General features: G+C 47.4%; 1 protein-coding gene across 1 annotated transcript in view; it reads left to right on the plus strand.

Moving 5' to 3' along the window:
* The window catches only part of TMED10 (transmembrane p24 trafficking protein 10), a 37,059-nt gene extending 20,525 nt beyond the window's left edge, over positions 1 to 16,534 (plus strand). The window contains exons 3-6 of the mRNA XM_035902028.1: positions 3,633 to 3,803; positions 8,370 to 8,443; positions 13,685 to 13,811; positions 14,282 to 16,534. Coding sequence (XP_035757921.1) covers positions 3,633 to 3,803; positions 8,370 to 8,443; positions 13,685 to 13,811; positions 14,282 to 14,403 — 494 coding nt within the window. The 3' untranslated portion in view covers positions 14,404 to 16,534. The remainder of the gene's footprint in view (positions 1 to 3,632; positions 3,804 to 8,369; positions 8,444 to 13,684; positions 13,812 to 14,281) is intronic.
* Positions 16,535 to 20,299: the final 3,765 nt, after the last annotated feature.

Below are 20,299 nucleotides of genomic sequence, written 5' to 3' on the forward strand. Positions count from 1 at the left end.
CGCTAAGGCCATCCTAACGCTGCTGACATCGTGTAAGGAGGAAAGAGTTACGGTGACGTGGCTTTCCCAGGACTCCCGCCCCGCGTACGGCCTGGCAGGGAGAGCGCCAAGGCGAGGGCTTAGAAATGAGGTTTTGGGACACAAAATGGCTATTCCCCCATCTTGCTGTCTCGTGTGGATTTTAAGGGGGCAGGTGTTTGCTATAGGGAAGCGAAGGTTCCTAAAGGCTCTTTAGGGAGCGTAGATGAAGGGTCAGGAGAATATACATGATTAATGCACCCAACTGAATTCCCCAACGAGCTCAGCAAGGTCTGTTGCTACGTAGTCAGTTCGTAACAGCTTTCTGGCTGTCTTGTATTTCCGTCTTAAGCTCCCAAAGGCTTCAAGAGTAAGCACGCAAACAAAGAGAGATAGGATGGGTCTGCTCAGGAGTCTCTGAACTCCGTGGTTTTTGAGTGAGTATTTGAGACCTCCTGGAATCACGTTGCCCTTCCAGCGCCTGCCTACAGATGCCCAAAGGCCTTGAGTTGTTGGCGGTTGTGCTTGGTTATGGCTAGAGGAGGCTGCTCCTGGGGTCTTTTTTTTGAAAAAAAAACCCGAACTTGTTCTGCTGTTCTTACCTCATTTGTAAGAGGAAACTTCTCTCTGTATAGGCAGAGCCAAGCAGCTTTAATGCTTTAAAATGTTGCTGTAGTATTTGCCTGGTAAGGTGCGTGTATTTCAGATCGAGTGCCATGTTCCCATCTGTCTCTTAGCCGCTTGGTGATCAAGCCTCCTGGTTCTCTGGTTACCCACTCTTAGGTCAACTGGCCCCACAGTCCCTTCCAAAACTCACTTTTATGACAGAGGATTTGTCTGGGGAGGTGGTGAAGCAATGGATCCCACGCTTGGGTCTTTGTCTGGCTTTATTGCTGAAGCTGGTATCCAGGTAGGACTGCTCAAGGAAGTTCTATTTTATTCTAACTGCAAAACAAAAATTAAAAAAAAAAAAAAAAAAATGGTCCCATAGTAGTTCGAAAAGCTACAAAGGAGACGTCATTTATGCAATTCCTGCTTTCCTTCTTACTGTTCAGGTATGCTGTGGCCTCCAACACACCGGGCCTCTTGTAAGTGCTGTGACCCCTCTGCTAGGTGGATACTTTCTCTTTATGTCGGTGTAGGAAAGGTTAGTTCAGGACATCACGACTGCTGGTGGTCTCTCTCCTTCTGCACTGGATGGTTGCCTTCGGTCCCCTGGATCAGGCCACCAAATGTAGGAGGTTGGTAGTTAATCCTGGATGGGCTCAGTTCTGCTCCTGCTGGTGAGATAAGTTTTGGGCATGTGATACCCCAGCGCTAACAGTGGCACCCTCTGTTTTGGAGGAATCCGTGGGCACTGCCAGCTGGCTGCCAAGGGGCGGCGTCGGGGCGGCTGAGGTCTTGCTTGGGCCCAGCCATGTGCCTCTGCCCCGTTGTCGAGGCTGGCGGTTTGGGGGACCGCCGGGCTGTTTGTCAGGGGCAAACAATGCCCTGTCTGTAGGGGATTGCGTTACCGTAAATAACGTTAGAATAGCATGAAAAATCCCTTTCAGGTCAACTCCCCCACAAGCGTTCTGGCTGGGCTATTAGCAGCTTCTCCTGCCCCCGCGCGCCCGGCTGAATGGGCAGTGTATTTGGCTGATTTGAATAGCATTACCCAGTTCTGATGAAAGCGGACAGCAGAGCTTTTACTGTCCAGAATCCTGTTGATGAGCAGGGTATTGCTGCAAAGGGCAAAAAATGGATCAAGCTGCATAATGTCCTCTTGCTAAAGATTAGCTCTGGTGTCTACAAAAGCCCTAAGGGAATAGTGCCCAAAATAACAGGGGCATTTGAGAGCTTTCTTTTACTGTGTTCTTGTCAGCGCTTCCTGGGATGGAGAACCCAGTGTGCAGATTACATGATATCACCCTGATGAGGCCAGCGTCTTGGTTAATCGGGACCACTCCATTGAATAGCGTGCACCATATGGTGGCCAAAACACGTGCTTTTACACCATGCCTGTGTGGTCAGATGCAGGCAGTCGGGCACTCCAGCAGCGCCTGCTGACTTGAGCTGGGTACTTCCGATAGTCTGGTGGCTTCCAGGCTTGTGTTGGTGGCTTGTGACGGGGGGTTGGGGATGGCGACGCAGCTGCCTGTGCCTGCCTGCGCAGGCGCGCTTTCTTCTGCTTGCCGCTTGAATACAGGTAGAGCTCCGAGCAGGAACTGCAGCGCAGGAGGAGAGCGGTGCTCCTTGTTCTCGGATGCTAACAAATACCATATGGTGCAGGGGAAGCTACAACAAATCCCGTAACAGACAATTACAGGATAATCTGTATGTAGAGGAAGCTTGTTCCTAAAGTCTCGCCTGCTATGGTTTATACTCTGAGGCATGAGGATCTATATGCTTTATTATTTTTCCTGCCTAATGCAGCAACTCTCGTTATCCATGTGAAGGTCCGCGCCTGTTCTGAGCCCAGCAGGCTGCTGGCATCAGTGGTATCCTGTTGCAGGGACTTAATAAGAAAGAAGAGTGTTTCCTTAGAATAATTTTAGGTGCGTGGCCCTTTTGTATGGCCTTTGTACAGGGAAACGAGGCTGTTTTTCGGTTGTAAGATGGAGAAAAGGGCTAACATCTGACTTACCTTCTCCATACCACAAATCATTTTGTGTGCTTCTGTCTTGTATACCTTTAAACTGATTCCCAAGCTTTTTAGTCTTTTCACCTCTAAGACTTGCAAAGACCCCTATAACTTTATCACCCGTGCTATTTCAGACATACCTGCTGAAGGATAGAGTTGAAGGCAACAGGGAAGCATTCCAGAGGAACACACCCTGTTGATTTTCAGGCGCTATTGTAACGCCTTCAGTTTTTTCCACCCCTCTCCACGGTCAGAGTATTTCAACTGGACAGAGCCTTTAATTGAGCACAGTGATGCTCAAGTCTGCGTCATGAAATGTGTGTCCTTTTTTTTTTTTTTACTCTTTGTTGAAGCATTTTTGTAGACCTTCTACAGTTTTTGCCTATTCTTAGTAATTTCACAGACTTGGCGCAAAGCAGTCATTATTCTGTCTGTGTAGTCTGAACTGTCCTCTGAAGTGGCCACTTTTATGGACCTTGGCACCCAAACCTTGTATAACTCGGGGCCACACTGATGGTTCATTTCTAGAGGAATGGATGTGCCATTCTCCATTTCATCTTCTGGGGAATGAGTATTTTTTTTTTTTTTTTTTTTTTTTTTTTTTTTTTTGTCCCGTAAGACTTCTCTGTATCTCTGTTACTATGGGAATTTATGAATTTTGATTGCAAAAAGACAGTAATGAATAACAGTTTGGTTCAGCTAGAGTTCCTAAATGTAGACTTCTTTCAGAGGTTATAGGAGGAAGAGGAATTGGTGTTGTTTGGGGGTTTGTTGGTTGGTTGATTGTTTTTTGGTGGGATTCTTTTTTGTTTAATCTAGGAGTCAGTAATTCCCTTGGAGGCACTCTGACTTTGCCAGCTCCTGGAGCAGGGATGAGGAAGAGAGGAATTTATATAGTTGTGAGGAAGGAGAGAAACTGTTGAAAGGAGAATGCAGGAGCTCCAAAGGGGATGCTACGAGAACTCTTCCTGCATAGCGCAGGCAGTGTGAGCCTGTGGCAGTGAAGCACCGTGTTCCTCACCATCGTCGCCTCTTTTGCAGATAACTGACTCGGCTGGGCACATCCTGTATGCCAAGGAAGATGCCACTAAGGGCAAGTTTGCCTTCACCACTGAAGACTATGATATGTTTGAGGCCTGTTTTGAGAGCAAGCTTCCCGTGGGTAAGTGAAATGAAAGGTCTGTTGGCTGCTTCTAGCTTCCGAACAAGTTTATGTAGATGTGTAGATTAGGGGTATGGGCAAAGTGATCCTGAGTGTGGTCCGCAGAACACTGCCTTTTAAAGCAGATCTTCAGGGGATTGTGGGCAGTCTCACTGCAGAATATCTGCTGTCAGTGTTACATTTGAAGTTAAGTAATCCTCCGTGGCTGTCGTGTAGAGCACTTGGGTTTCCTCTGAAAGGGTAATCACGTGTTCCTCCCGCAGAGGTCACCACAGTTGCAATGAGTGGCAGTACCAGGGAGCAAACCACACCTCTTTTGCCCTTTTCGTGCTTCTCCCCATCTTGCAGTTGAGCAGGACAAAGCAGGATGCCATCATCCCCAGGACCCTGTCTTTCTCCCCAGCTGACCATCACTCCCCATTTGGTGGAACATGATCTCTCCACAATGTTATACTTGGCAGCAATCCTGCATTAGGTTAGCAACCATTTTCTAGGGTTGGGGGTGTGTGTGTGTGTATAGAGAACATGGCCTTGGTCTGCACCCGCAGCTGCTCTCTAAGTGGTCAATAAAGGGAAGGGGAAATGAGCAGGACGTCAGCCTTGCATTTGTGCTGCAGGGATGGTTGCCTAACGAGCGCTGAGGCTCGTTTCCTGTGAGTATGACGCATGTGCTGCTTCGAGTGGTTGGGCTCAACTTCAGGACAAACGTGCTGAAAACAGCCAACACATGGGCTCCAGTCTCGTTTGCGGTGATGTGAGCGCGTGCAAGTCCATAGGTTCTCACATCTTTTCAGGGTCACTGTCAAGAGTTCTGCTTCCTGGACCTGGTGGTTCTTAGGTCTTATCCTAAAAGATCCCAGAGCATTTCACAGAGTGGTCACTAGCAGCATTCCTCATATCTGTTGAAAGGCAGCCTCTGTTTTGCTGTTCTGCTCCACGTACAAGATGTAAGTAGTTTGCATGTTGAAGAGAACTTTCCAGAAAGAGAAGGCTATCTTCTTTGCTGGGATTGGGAGGGATCTGGCTTGTAACACCTCTTCTATAGTATTTTACAGATAAGATAGTGACCCCAAGTGCTCAGGATTTTGCTTTTATTTTGCTCCAAAGGTAGGGCTTCCAAATGTTCCTTAATGCATCGAGACATGCGGGCACTAGTGACTCATCTGGGAGTCACTCATGCTATTTACTGTCCAACACCTGGGTATTTGGGAAGTCTCCAGACAGTCCCACAACTCTTCATAGCTTCCATGTGATCACTCACTGAAGTGGGAAAGGCTTCTTTCTTTAGTTGTGTCTAGACTTTTATTTCAGTGCTTGTGACCAGAGGTTTCTTGCCTAGACTGAGCCCCTTATAGCTCTCTTGATTGTAGCAAATGTTTGTTCCCTGTCTCCCTTGTATTGTTGCAAGTTTGTTTTAAAGCTTTCAGTACTGATGAGGATAAAATATTTCTAAATGCAGCTTCTACCTGATGACCAGTGGAGTGTTGAGGTGCCAATATCTAGAGTTGTTCAACTGAGCAGCTGGATCCTCTTCTGGAGGCTTTCTCTTTAGGGGCTTCTGAGCTGACAGTTTCTTTTTGGACCCAGGGCCCCCAAATTCCTTGGTACAGAGAGATGCTGCATGGTGAGCATCTCCAGATTTCCCATGTCCGTGCTGGAAATCAAGGAAGTATTAAAGTAAGGGAGGTGGCACTGTGAGGCTCAGTAGTGTGCAGGACTTGGTTAAGGTACTGTGGAAGAAGTAACCATGTCACAAGGAAGTGCCTTGTGGTCCCTTCCAACCCTAAACATTCTATGATTCTATGATTCTATGATTCTATGATTCTATGATTCCTCTGCAAAGTCAGCATGGGAATGGGGAAACTGAACAAGTGCTGGTTTATCCCCATGTTTCTCTTTAAAGATATTTTTTTTTCACAGTCTCATCAAGTAAGTGGTCAGGACTCGCAGTGCGGCAGCCAAGGAGGATGTTGGTGGAGTACTGGAGGAGAAAAACTGTTAGTAGAGGAAGCCCAAAGCCGTTGGGACCTGAGGGGTCTAAGCAACTGGGATTTCTCAATCCTTAACCACAGAAATGAGGAAGAGGAAGTAAGAAGGGGATCCTATTCAGAAGGTCCACCTTACCAGAGTGGAGGAGTTCTTAGGGTGCTTCTTGGAACTGTGGGTGTTTGCATGGCAGGCTTGTTTCCCCTCTTCCAGGGTGGAAGGGTCCTGTCTTCCTCACTGGTGCTCTGTTCCCAGGCACACTTACTCTCGCACCGTATGCTAACCTCCGAGATGAACAGCCTGGCCCGCACTACATGCTCCCTTGTAGGGCTCTTCCTGTGTGCTAATCTTTACCTCTTTGCTCCTTCTGTAATCCTGCTCTTCCCAAACTTTCTTAAGAGTGTTATGGCTCATTTTTTCTAGAATTCCTTTGGGAAAATCTTTTGACCTCCAGTTCAACCATCCTGTTTTTCCACTGACTTTGCAAATTAGGAGCTCCCCTAATCTCCCAGGAAACAGTTCTGTGCTCATGTGAGATGACCTCCTGAAGACCTCTTGGGGAATGTAGGTATCAGTTTAGTTCAAGATCTCTGGGACTTAACTTTTTTTTCTCTTTGCTGCTGATCCAGTCTGCTCTGACGAGCCCTGGCTGTGGGAGGAGCAGGGAGTTGCTGAGGATCTGGTGAGCGTGAAGCGAGCTGCCTTGGGCTCAGTAAACTTGTAGAAGAGCAGCTTGAGTTTTTCCAGGCCCTGACAATGTTAACCTCTTGCAGAATGTCTGCTTTCCATCCCTTTGCACCCAGCAGCTCTAAGGCTTCTGCCTCCATATCGCCTCTTGGCAGCTCTCCCTTCCAGCCTGACAAATTAATCCTTCCAGTTCTGTTCTCCTGTTTACTGGCCTTTCCATCTTTCTCATCTCTTCCTGGAAGCTCCAGCTCTCCACCCAAGTTGCTGTAATTTAAACATTTAAAAAACCTCTCGCTGAACTGTGTGCTTTGAAATTTTCTTCTGCAGCTACTGTTGGCTGTCCTACCTGCCAGTCACCAGGCATGCTGGTGTATGTATGGCATAAGCGGTCAAAACTTGTGGTTGGAGAAAGGAGCACTGGGTGGTTGTATACAGCCTGTCTGTTAAAGAACAGTGCTGGGATTTTAGTTTGTTTTTACAGTAGCCAGTCTTCTATAAGAAAACTAAAAAATTCCATCCTAATCCTAACTTATCCGTTGGGCTCTTACACAGCTGTGTTTGAATTCTGAGCTCCTGTATCCCTCAGGAAATTTAAGAAACAGTTTGTAGTTGATATGGACCATCTTGTCAGTAGGTTATTCTATGTTCTGCTAACAGTAGAAGGTGGAGGTGATTCTAGTCTGGTGTTGAAGAGCTGTTCAATGGGTAGAGAGCAAATTTGGGGGATGTTGTGTTGAAAATCTGGAGTATCTTCCTAGCTTTGACTGGAGTGACCCAGTGTAACCTGTACATTGAATTTGTGTTTGGACTGAGGGAATGTCCACCTGGCAGCTTCCTAAGGCAAAGTGTGAGTATTGGACATGCTCCTGGATAAAGACTCTGAAATTCATAGGATAAGTGAATTCAGACCTTGTGTTTTGCTGGCAGCCAGCTGAGTACAACTGTATGCCCCACCGTGCTGGGATTTGGCAATGTGTTATGTACAGACGTTTCCTTGGTGGGTGGTATAGTGGAATATGATACTCAGGTCAGCTGATGTGCTGCGTCCTTTGGGGTATCTTATATGCCTACCCTATACATTTTTATTTTTTTTTTCCTCCTGTGAATGTTCTCAGATGTGACAGTTTGTAGCAGTTAAAAGAAGCTATTAGCCATAGGTGTCCCTCCCTTGGGGGCTACAGCCTGAAAAGATACCTACTGTGTTGTTGACTGCAGCCTTATCCTACTTGCTGTTTGTGCGGCTCCAGCTGGCGGTTCTCTGAAGTGGTGTTTTGCAGGCTTCAGAAGCCTCTTGCCATCTTGGGGTTTGCATTAGCAGTGTGGATCTCTGACATCTGAGCTGTTCTTTCCCTGAAAAGATATGTTCGTAAAGGAATTGCCTTTGTTTCTGCAGATACTCCAATATGCGAGGGTCAGTAGTCCCTATATGCCGTGTTCCTCAGTTAGAGCAGTTTGCCTTCTCCTCCTTTGAATGTAAAATCATTTACAACCCCGGTAACCTTGAGGAGCTGTCGGTGCGCTTCCTGCTAGGAGGAGCGTGGGCTTCCCAGTTGAGTATTTGTCCCTTTGGTGACGTGTCTTTCGCCAGGCTGTCTCATAGCAGCTGGTATTCATCTTCTGATCCTGTGTGGTTTTTACAGTGATTTGCATCCTACACACAGTTAGCGCTTTTAGTTACAGCTTGTTCTCATTATCTTTGGGAGGCTTTCCTTCAGCCAGGATTTATTGTGAAGTCTCTGTATTTTTAGGCTGGACTGTGCTGCCTCCGCAGTTAGCTGCAGACATGGAGGGAGGGGAGGGATGTTGTGAGTTCTTCCTCAGTGGTGGGAAAAGCTGGTGATTTCCTGGCAGGCTGAATGTTTCGCACAATGAATCCTTTCATTATGCTTCCAGGAACAGGGAGGATGCCGGACCAGCTCGTGATTCTGGATATGAAGCATGGAGTTGAAGCAAAGAACTACGAGGAGGTATGTACCCTGGCTGCCTGCACTGCAGGCTCCCCTTTCCCAGCACTCACGTGATGCCATTTGTAGATGTGGGGCTCATGATGGGAAGCTGTTTTCCCAGCGGTGATGAAAGCCTGTCTGCAACCTCAAATTCCAGTGAAGCTTTGTGTGTTAGGGGAGGGAAAAAAAACCCAAAAGACAAACCAACTAAAATGAATTCTCTGCTCTGGGAACTGGAGCCTAATGTGTGAATTTCTTTGCTAGGACAGCATGACCCAGCTTCTGGGCATAGGTATTAGAGGCAGCAAGAGACTAAGATGCCAAGCTTCCCCAGCCCCAGTAGTAGAGGGCATTTTAGGTTAATATCAGATCCTCCTAAAGGTCAAGTTGCGTTGTCACTGTTCTTACTTTCCTGACTGTAAGATACACTGGCTCAACAGCCCTGAAACGGCGCTTGTGCATTTCTAAGAACTAGCAGTGTATCAGTATAAAGGTCTTTGGTGGAGTAGTAGCTGGTGTGAAATGGGCGTTTGGTTTGAAGGCGTGACGCTGCAAACAGGCATAAAGCCTAAACGTTTCCATCTTAGGAGGATGTAGCTTTCTTAGGCCCAAGATCCAGCTCTGTGAAATAGTGGTTGCTTTTGTGGCTGGGACAGTCCTGGCTGGTTTGGATGCTGAACTTTCATAGAATCATAGAATCGCTTTGGTTGGAAAAGACCTTTAAGATCATCGAGTCCAACCGTTAACCTAACCCTGCCATCCCACCACTAAACCATATCCCTAAGCACCTCATCTATCCTTCTTTTAAATACCTCCAAGGATGGGGACTCTACCACCTCCCTGGGCAGCCCATTCCAGAGCCTGACAACCCTTTCAGTGAAGAAGTTTTTCCTAATATCTAACCTAAACCTGCCCTGGCGCAGCTTCAAACCATTCCCCCTCGTCCTATCATCTGTTACCAGGGAGAAGAGGCCGACCCCCACCTCCCTACAGCCTCCTTTCAGGTAGCTGTAGAGGGCGATCAGGTCTCCCCTCAGCCTCCTCTTCTCCAGACTAAACAACCCCAGTTCCCTCAGCCGTTCCTCGTATGACTTGTGCTCCAGACCCCTCACCAGCTTGGTTGCTCTCCTCTGGACATGCTCCAGCAATGCAACATCCTTCTTGTAGTGAGGGGCCCAAAACTGAACACAGTATTCGAGGTGCGGCCTCACCAGCACCGAGTACAGGGGCACGATGACTTCCCTTGTCCTGCTGGTCACACTATTCCTGATACAGGCCAGGATGCCATTGGCCTTCTTGGCCACCTGGGCACACTGCTGGCTCATATTCAGCCGGCTGTCAACCAGTACCCCCAGGTCCTTTTCCGCCAGGCAGCTTTCCAGCCACTCTTCCCCAAGCCTGTAGCACTGCATGGGGTTGTTGTGACCAAAGTGCAGGACCCGGCACTTGGCCTTGTTGAACCTCATGCAGTTGGCCTCGGCCCATCGATCCAGCCTGTCCAGGTCTCTCTGCAGAGCCCTCCTCCCCTCAAGCAGATCAACACTACCACCCAGTTTGGTGTCGTCTGCAAATTTGCTGAGGGCACACTCAATCCCCTCATCCAGGTCATTGATAAAGATATTAAACAAGACTGGCCCTAGAACTGAGCCCTGGGGGACACCGCTTGTGACCGGCCGCCAACTGGACTTAGTTCCATTCACCACCACTCTCTGGGCTCGGCCACCCAGCCAGTTTTTAACCCAGCGAGCCAGTTTTTAACCCAACCCAAAGCTGGGTTTTTAACCCAACTTTGATGGCTGCTACTGTGCTTTTAGCTCACTAGAACTTGGGGTCAGTCAGCCCCCAGCACAGAGCCTGTGCCTGAGAAAATGAAAGTTGTTGGCGGAGAAAGGTTCCTGCAAATGATTGCTGTGTCCACTGTACACAAGAGCATGGGAGATGCCTTAGGGAGGAGAGTGGGTAGCAGAGGAGGCTGTGTATGGTGCCAGTTAGAAAATGAATGAATTTCTGAGATGAGCATGCTGGAGTTTTATATACTTTAGAGCTTTGGGCTAGCCGGTCCTGTGTGGCTTAAGTCAGGCTAGCGCACAGCCTACGTGCAGAATAAAAAGCACTTGAGGTCAGAGAAGAGCAGAGCAATCATTGGGCCAGCTGTCCAGGAACCAGCTACTGAAGGATTACAAGATGTTGAAATCTCATGGGATGACTCCTGAGAGCGTAAGTGGGAGGATTATGGTGACTACATTTACAGAATCTCTTTAAATACAGTCCTGCAGCATACTCTGAGCTACATTGCTATAGTGCTACTTGGAAGCATTGTCCCTATGCAGAAAGGTTCTCTTTTGCCCATGTATCTATGTACTCCCTGGTTGTACTGATAAAACTGTCTTGGAATAAAAGTAAGTATCCATGCTCACCATCGTAGTTAGATCGATGGAAAAGGTCCATGGACAAACACAGGATAAGAAGAATTTAGACCTGCAGTCCCACCTGATACCAAATGCAGATCTTGGCAGTGTTGGCAAGCATCCTTGACCTCCCAGAGTGGCAAACTGTGGTGAGCCGTGTTGAGCAGTGTGTCTGTAAGGCACTCAAACTAGTTTACTGTTTGTACACCTGCTTTGCAGTGTATTTTCTTTTTTTCATCCTCTGTCTCCCCCCATGTTGCTGTAGTATTTGTGGGTTTTGACTTGACAGATCACTATAAGGCCTCAGAGGGGAGGACTCTTGCTCTTGTTTCTCTCCTGGAACTGCTGGCCTTTTTGCTTGTGATGTTCATCTGCTGTAAGGTACCAGTGACCTGTCTTCCCTCCCAATTATTCTTGTTGAACTGCTGCAAGGAGACTCGATGCAGGGAGTTGAACGAGGGTCACTGATACTGTCCTGCTTGTGCGTGGATATATGCAGTGAGAGGAGGAGGCGTGATATCCAAGTCTGGCTTCATAAGCTTCTGTAGATCCAGACATTCTTGGAGCAAAGCAAGTGGGAGGGCAAGCTGGGTTAGAAAACCTAACTGCATGGCAGTGTCATACCTTAGTTCTCTGGGGTAGGGAGGAATAGCTTTCTCCATTCAATAAGTAGAAATGAAGGCAGGGAAAAGTGAAAAGACTTGTCAGAGGGCACCAAGAAGGCTTGGTGATCTAGGTTGCTTTCCAGATAAGTTACTCCTTGCCAATTCTTGGTTATAGCATGTCTCTTTCTATGCTAGGAAGAGAGTGAGGCTTTGATGAATCTTTGAGTGTCCTCTGAGAAGTTCAGCGGAATTGTTGTTGTCTCAGTTGTTCTGGTGGTCCAGATGGTACTTCTAGAATGATGGCATTCCACCATCACAGATGCTTGGTGGACTTTTTATAGACTCCCTTGGAACATCTGTACGTTTCCTCACAAAGGAGGAAATGGGTTCCAGGATGCGTGTCTCAGAGTACATGCAGGACTGAAAGTAGCTGTCAGATATTTCTAGCTATACCTATTAAGAGTAGCCAAAGGGATGCAGAATGGAGCAGACAAGCCTTGGTTTTTCCCAGTGGAACCTTTGTAGCCCTCTGTGAACAAGGAAAAGCGCCCTCTGGGAAGATAGTGGAGCCAGTCAACGCAGGGTTAGCTAACTTGCCAGTAGAGCTGCCTGAGACCTTCTGTGTGTTACAGACCTGCTGCTCTAGCTGCGTCAGCAGAGTCTGGGCCATAGGCACACTTACACTGGTGCCAGTTTTTCAGTAAAGCTCTGCTGGCACATTATGTGTCCAGGCCACAGGGTTTTGTCCGTACAACCTCTTGGCTAGAAAGTGGGAGGGGTTTAACCTCCCATTTCCTACCCCTCCTCACAAACGCACTCCGGAATTGACATTGCTGTGCTAGCAGAGCCCCATGTACTGCCCACCTCTGCAGGGCCTCAGATGGCTTGAGGGCCTGCTGCTCACCAGGCTATGCGTGTCACGGGAAGAGCCTTCAGTGAAATGGCTGATTAGCTAGCACTGGCCCAGTCACGAGCATCTCTTCAGATAGGCTCTGACGACCACTCAGCTGCCTCTGGAAGTGGCGTTTTGGGGATGCCTGCACCCTGGGTGCCCTCTTGCTTGCCTCTTGGCACCTGGACCACTGAAGGATGCCGTCCTGTGGCACATGTCTGAATAATCCGGTGTGGCGGTGCGACTGGCCGTGAGCTGCAGGTGCTCCGTGTGTTTTCTGTAGTGCATCTTTCTTCTGCTGCATTACTCTGGGACACGGCATCTATCCCTTATGGTGTGGGCCTGTCACTTTTTGGTAATAGTGACAAATTCTACGCAAGAACCAGTTACCCAAACCCTATGCTGTAGCAGTGGTAGGAATTGCAGTTAGCTTCCTTTGAGTAATGTCCTTGTGTCAGATTTTACATAATGTGTAGTCAGGTTACTGCCAGGACTGGGGCAGGGACACAGTGTTTACACGTTCAACTTTAAATAGTTGCTGTTGTAGACTGTGCTTTCTAATTGAATTTCCTGTGGATTTTTCTTTTTGGATACAAGCCTGTGACTGTAGGACTGTGGGTTGCATGTTCTGCACGAAAAGGACGTCCTATAAAACCAGCTGTTACGAGGGAAGTGTATTTTTCCTTTTTCTTTCAAACTGGCTCAGAGGCAGCCCATACCATCAGCATTCCAGCAGCGTCATCTGGTGGCTTGAGGCAGATGGAGCACTCTGTAGCTGCATGGTCCCTACCAAGAGCATATGCTGCACTTGAGGTTATCAGTTTGAGTGATTAAAGCCCTGAGCTCTTGTGGGTATAATCAAACCACTACTACTGGGAATTGGGCTGCCCAGGCTTTCTGGGGCGTGTGGCAACAGTTAGCAAAGTGAGTCTCAGTGCTAATATCCTGTGTGCCTATAGAACAATATCATGTGCGTATGTAAGTTAGTCACCTGTACCTCAGCCCGCGACTTCTATTTACTGGGGGTTTAGTCATGTGGCAAGCTCTTCTACCCGCTCCTCAGAAGCAACTGTGAATAAGCTAACATTAAGCCGAATAAGGAAGAAATGTGCTTGTGTGCATACTGCGCTGCTCCGTTGTGTAGGAGGGGTAGTAGGAAAGTGTGTTTCAGAGAACAGGTGGGATAAGTGGTAGTGTTTTATGCAATGGTAGTTTCTGGCTTGTGGAGGTGTTTCCCTAGGGGAAGGATGCCCCAGATCTGTAGTATGTGAGGAGGAGTGGTTCAAACTGGCAGTAAAAGCCCGTGTGGGAACTTTTGGCTTTGGCTGAGTGATCGCCTGACTCTTCTGTTTTCTAGATTGCTAAAGTGGAGAAGTTGAAGCCTCTGGAAGTAGAACTAAGGCGCCTGGAAGATCTTTCAGAGTCCATCGTTAACGACTTTGCCTATATGAAGAAACGAGAAGAGGAGATGAGGGACACGAACGGTAAGAGACTGTGTGCTCCTTCAGAGGGATGGAGCTCTAACGCCCCTTAATTCTGCTGTATGTGTTACTAGGACAGCATCTGGGAGATCAGGCAATTATAGTGGTCTCTGTCCATTCTGTTCCTAGGAAGGGAAACCTGCTGATACTTCTCTCCTTCTGAAGCAGTCACCGAGTCCCATCTCTAGAAATCATTTCTTTCTGTCTCCACTCTACTAACGTGAATTACTCTGTACCATTTAATGTTGCCCATTAACAACAGTTTTGCCTTGTTCCCTCTAACCCTTCTTGTTGTTCCCTCTGCTTTTATTCTCAAGTATTGCTGGTGCTTGGGTGCCCTTGCCTTCCTGCTGTATGATATCTTGCCTTTAAAGTTTCACACAGGTGGGAAGAGAAAATCCTGGGAACTTTGACCTCTTAAGGCACATTCTGTGATGTCAGACTCTCGTGCAATGGTTGTTTGTCTGTTTCAGAGTCGACAAACACCCGGGTTCTGTACTTCAGCATTTTCTCCATGTGCTGTCTCATCGGACTGGCCACCTGGCAGGTTTTCTACCTGCGTCGCTTCTTCAAGGCCAAGAAACTGATTGAGTAAAGGAGCAAGTCCTCCTCCCCCTCCTCTCAGACCCAGCTGGACACCACTGGGACGCAGCCGTGGCCCCCTGGAGCCATCTCACAGATGATACCCACTGACTGGAGCTTTTCTGCAGATACTTGGACCTTAAAGGGGGAGGGGAGCCTAAACATCAGAGGCAACGGGGGACTTGTGAAATCCTGTTGGATATTGAGGGTGGGGGAGGTTGTGATGGGTTTGGGGATTCCTGGGGTAGCGATTAAATAAAAAAAGATGTTTCCATGACAGCTGCAGCAAGTTTTTGCGCTGTCTGTTCTCCTTTTATAAACTTGGCTTGATGATGTCTCCCATCTGTCTGTGACTGTAGTGTTCCTCTGAGCCACTTGACCCTGCTGAGCTCTTTAGGTGCCACGCAGCTAGCACCGGGGCAGAGTGGGGGATTCCCTGTTCTGGCCAGCTGGGATCTAAGCCTCGTGCAAACGGGGGTGAGCGCAAAGCAATAGGTTTCATCATTCCAGCAGGGCCTGAGGATAAGAGGGAGGTCCAAGGTTTGGTCCCTGTCGTGGACCTCTGTGTTTCTCCCTGTGGGAGCTGGTGTCTTTGTGCTGACAGGTCAGGGCACCTGAGCATACGGTGGTTCAGCCTGGAGGAAGGGGAGCCTTGGAAGGAGGGCTTGGGAATGCGTTTGAGCTTGGAAAGGATAAGCCTGCTTTGCTCAAATAAGCTGTCCAGCCTTGGTCCCACCCTTGCTCCATGTGTTTGTTTTGGATTTGCCTCTCCTGTTCTGAAAGGATGCAGCGGCTTTCCTGAAAGCCTTGGTCGGGGACGGCCTTTTGTGCAGACAGGAGGCCTCAGTCAGATACAGTCACAGAGCAAATAGGAGCAGGTTATGCCAGGAAACTTGGCCTTACTTTGAGCTGGAGACGTTTCTCATCTAACAGTGTAGCGTTTATCCAGCAGGCAGCTGGCTGAATCTCATTTTCTGAGACCTCAAAGCAAGGTGGGCTGCTGCTCATGTGAAACATGAGGGCCTATACCCTGCGTTGAGGTCTGAGGGTGCAAGGATGCTTTGCAGGTTGGCAGAGGAGTTGGAAGAGTGTGGATTAAGTCAAAAAAGCAGAACAGGGTAAGAACAGGCTAATTACATCTGGGGGAGTTGGAACTGTGCCCTCAATAGAATTGTTATTCTCTTATGCGGTACTACAGGGAAAGCAAGCAGCTGCTTGTCGTTTCTCAGCCGTCCATGATGTTAAATAAGCTAGGCTGGGAAAAAGCAGGCAGGTTAACTTCCTGGACTTACCTGCTGCAGTTTTAAGGCAGTGATTAAAAATTCTTTCACCTTCTCTGCATTCCTTCAGAGCAGATGGTTCAGGAGCACAGCGTTCTGATGTCATGTGCCTAGACACTTTTGGCTAGGGAAAGGGTTGTCATGATGGCCCTGGGCCTGGGCTACCATTTTGAAAAAAAGCATGGTTTTATAATTTCTGACCAGAACCTGATCTGTTGCTGGGAAGGAAACAATTGCTCAGGGTGAGGCAATGGGAAAGAGGATGAAAAGATGACCTTCTGTCCTCTAAATACATCAGTACCTTGCCTCCCCTTTGCCATTGCCAAGTTCCTGCAGTTGTTAGTTCCACTGGCGGGTGCTTAGATTGCTTTTAATTTGTTTCGGTTTTGATAAAGCCATATTAAGAACCCAAGTCCGGTCCTCTACCCTTGCATCCATTTTATCCTTGTATGTTTTTGGAAGTTATTACAGTGCAGAACAGCAGTGATGCCACAGGACTGAATTGCAGAAGTCATTTGAAGGTAGTTTTAGGTCCTACAGTTCGAAGCCTGTAGATCCGTTAAGGTTTTCCTTTTGTTTTTAATATAACTTGAAAAGACAGTACAAGAAAACTGCTTTTCCAGTCTTGTCTGTTTTGATATCCACTCCCCGACCTTATCTGAGTACAAAGATACCTTTATCTTAAAAATGGTGGCGAGGCCTTAAGTTCCCCAGGTGACTGTTACACTACCATCCTTCTGGTGTTGCATTTTGATCTTCACTGTGCTGGTATGGTTACTGGGGAGCAGGTGTGGGGGACTGGTGTGGATTTACCTGTAATGACTGTTTGGGGGATTTTTGTCAACTTTCTCAAATAAAATTTCTTTGGGGAAAACCAACCCACCTCGGTTGTCTGCGTGAGTCTTGTCCTCGTTGTGCACATTTCTACAGACTGCTGTTTCCTGCAAGCTGACCTGTTGCAGGAAGCAGCAAGCACACAGGCCCCCACAAGCCTTTGGGTTTCTCTAGCAACACCTAATGTCTAAAGTGTTTGAGAATTCCAGGCTCGTGAAAGGTACCAGCTGCCTGGACTCCTCTGTGGAGTGTGACCAGCACAGCAAGTGACGTGTCTGTCATACAGGTTACCTTTTGTTGCCTTTCTTCCCCCACCTTTCTAATTATATCCCTTTAGGTGGAAGAATTTTGAGGCTGATAGTGAAATGGGGCTGGTGCTCTAGAGTACCAGATCCAGTTTCTCACTGTTGGCTCCCATGTAAAATTTAGTTCATTGAGACAAATGGAATTTGTTTTGTGCTTTAGAGGGAAATTTTAAATTGTTGCAAAGATTACGTGAGTGGCAGATGCTTACTGAAGAGAGTGGTTAGGTATTTATGGAACTGCTGTTGGATCTCTGCTGAGCCCGCGAGCCTTTTGCCATGCAGCAGCCAGGTGAGATATGCCCCGCAACAGGACTGGCGGCACCTAAGTGCTACATAACTAGTTAGTATTATCGGGGAGAATTTCAAGAAGGGAAATTCCCAGATCTTTGGATAAGGATTAGCCTCTGCAAGTTCTTGCCTGGATGAATATTTGAGTATGTGAAATCGTACAGCTGTTCCCATGCGGTAGGTTGGCAGTGGGTCTGGGCTGTTCTACAGCACTGCGGATACAGAGCTAGTGTCTTCGTTCCATTTTACTTCTGGGAAATGGGCTAAAGTTGAGCTGTTGCAGATACTTGGGTCTGAGCCCATCTTCGTGTGTGACAGATGCATCGCTGGTAAATCTATAATTGCCTGTAGCAAACTGCATCAGACGTTTCCAACCTCTTCCACCCACTTGTCAATGTGACTAACGATTTAATTATCGCACTACTTAACACAGCGCGTGAGCATTCCTAAGTAAGGTATATCTTCGCATATTCCTCCTCCTGCTATGACAACGTAGGCTGCACCCTGCACAAAGTGCCTGCTGCAGCTGTCGTGTGCGTGCACGCGTGAGGGGATGAGCGTTTTGCACACTGTTGCTTGTTTCTTACAAGCTGTGAGAAATAACCCAAGTCTATGACAGGTATGTGAGAAATAACCCAAGTGTACAACACCTGTGTTGTCTCCTAACTGGCAGATCAGGGACTTTCAACTCAAACTAGTTTGGCCGCTGGTTGGTGAGCTCGTTAGGGGACTCCTGTCTGTGCATTTCAGGGGATCCTGCAGCAGAGTTTTGAGAAAGTAGTGTGGCCTCTCTTTGCCCCTGCCAGTTCACGTGGTGTATTTCGGTCTCTCTCATATATTCAGTTGTGTCCCTTTGCTGTACTTGTCTTTCAGATGCCTGAGATGGCCTTACCCTTAGTGAATGGAGGAGTCTCTGGGCAATGAACTTCCCATACGTTGAAGGTGGCTTGTTGGGAAGGGGAGAGTGCAAACCTGAAATGGATCTTTCACAGGAGAAAAAAAAAGTTGGATCTGGTTAAGGCTGCAGGAGTCCAGGGTTGGTAGTTTTGTCTGCTGCCCCTTCTCCACCTGAAATATGTGTCAGGCTCGTGCTTGTTCTTGTTGTTCCTCCCCCAAACCACCACTGGTGGTGGTGTGGTGGCTCTGGCAGGCCTGCCTTCCTCTGAGAAAGGTGGAAGGAACAGAGGATTTAGAAAAACTGCCTGTTGGCACTCCTTGGACCTTTCTGTAAACCTGAAACAAGTGAGCCCAAGCTTTTGCTGCAGCACTAAAACATTTGTCTTTGCTCAGCAGTGTTTATAGGAAGCGTGTTTTGCTTTGCACTGGAAGTCTTGCACTGGCAGGAGCTAGGAGTTGCTCTGTTTCAGCTGCAGCTGATGTGACTTAAACTTTCTGCAAAACGGCAGTGACTGATGCCTGATTATTCCTCCTGTTGCCAGAGGTCCATGTGGTTTATCACCTTAAACTCAATGCGTTAGCTTCTGCACTTCGGAGCCTGCCAGAGGACCCCTGGTCTCCAGGTGTCCATCCCAGTGATTGTAGCTATGAGGATCATTTGTTTAGCTCATGTTTGGAGAAAGCTGCTGTGTCCTGGAGGACCCAGCTGACTTGTTCTGTTTCAGTTTTTGCAATGAAATGTACGTGTTGAATAACTTCCTTTGGGGGCACGTTATTCAAAAAAGGCAACGACAGAACCATGCTCACACTGCTCAGTCTCACTTCTGCGGTTTCCTCTGTCACTTCATTTCCTTTCATAGCTGATAATCCTGAGGTACCTTTTCCCTGAGCTTTTAAATCGGTTGCATTATGTGATCTTCCCATAAGCTGCACCAGGAGATTCTGCTGGAATTGTAATGAGACAAATTTGTTTTTTCTTGGTTATACTGGGGGATGCTGCTCCTAACAGCTGCCGCTCAGCTGAGGCAGACAGAGGGGAGGGTATGTTTGTGTTTTCCAGCTAAATCCCATTTCAGCTCTGGTCTGATCTGCTGCAGAGCTTTACGCTCTGGGATTTTCTCACTGGTACCAGCTGCTTGGTCTTTTATTTCCCCCTGAATATACTTTGGACAATCTTCCCCCAGGTGTCAGATATTTGCTATACATATGTAACTGGAATCTCATGGTGTTGGCTTCTTAATTATAATTAACCATGCCTTGTCACTTCTTCCTTCTCAGCGTGGGCTGCTCTTCTCTTGTGTTAGTTACATAATCAATGTACTGTCTTGACTCTGAAAACCATGAATGAGATCTTTGAACTGAGGTTGATACTTGCTATGATTTGGTTTAAACGGCAGTGTTCCTACCCTTATCCAAATTCATCTTTCACTAATGATTTTGCAAGAGGCAGAATGGCACATGGCCACTACGTGGTGTGATATCTTTAAATGCTTGAGCAAAAAATTCAGTGTAAAGTCGGGTGCGTATTCTTCAGTGAGATTCCAATAAACTTGGGTGGGCAGCGGCTGTTACTTCCCTTAGGGGCATCTTGCTGTGAGAATTACTGCCCTGCTTTTTAAAGCGTAGTAAAGGCAAAGCTGTGGCGTGGCTAAATCTGATTGTAGCTACTACTGTGACTGTTTTATGGAAGAATCTGAATGATACTGTAGCTAATAATGGGCAAGATAACTCTACTTTTAAAATCGCAAAAATGAAGATTGACTTCTTCAGTTAGTCTTCTTGTTTTCTACAATTGTTCCAGATTCCTTAACCCCATTTCCGTGAGATTTTGCCATCTAGATTTTTTTAATTATTATTATTTGCTGGATGACATTTTGCCAGGTACTCCCCTTGCAGTGGAGGGAGTGAATGATCCTTAGCAGAACATGTCTGAGCTTTTTCATGCGCTCCTGCAAGCTCCTGTATTCTAAAACTGATGTATTGTCTTTGCTGCTTGGAAGCATATCATCTTTGTATGGAAAGTTATGATGCACAGCAAATAAACTTTGATGGATAAGTTACTCATGTTTAAAATAGGTATGTATAATGCTGAACAGCTCTTTATCCCTCACCACATTGCAAGGAACCCCACTTGTTTCATGCTCTGAGCAACAAAGCATCCCACCTAAGGTAGTGGGATAAGGGCTAACCAGGCTTAGCCATACCTGGTTTTAGGGATTTGTGCTTCAGCTCCTGATGTCTTCTGTAAGTGTAGGATCATCTGTCCTGAAGTGAACATTCCCCATTGTTCGCAACTCTGCTTTCC

Source organism: Egretta garzetta, unplaced genomic scaffold (genome assembly GCF_000687185.1).
Source record: "Egretta garzetta isolate BGI_Z169 unplaced genomic scaffold, ASM68718v1 scaffold79, whole genome shotgun sequence".
NCBI classification, from domain to species: domain Eukaryota; kingdom Metazoa; phylum Chordata; class Aves; order Pelecaniformes; family Ardeidae; genus Egretta; species Egretta garzetta.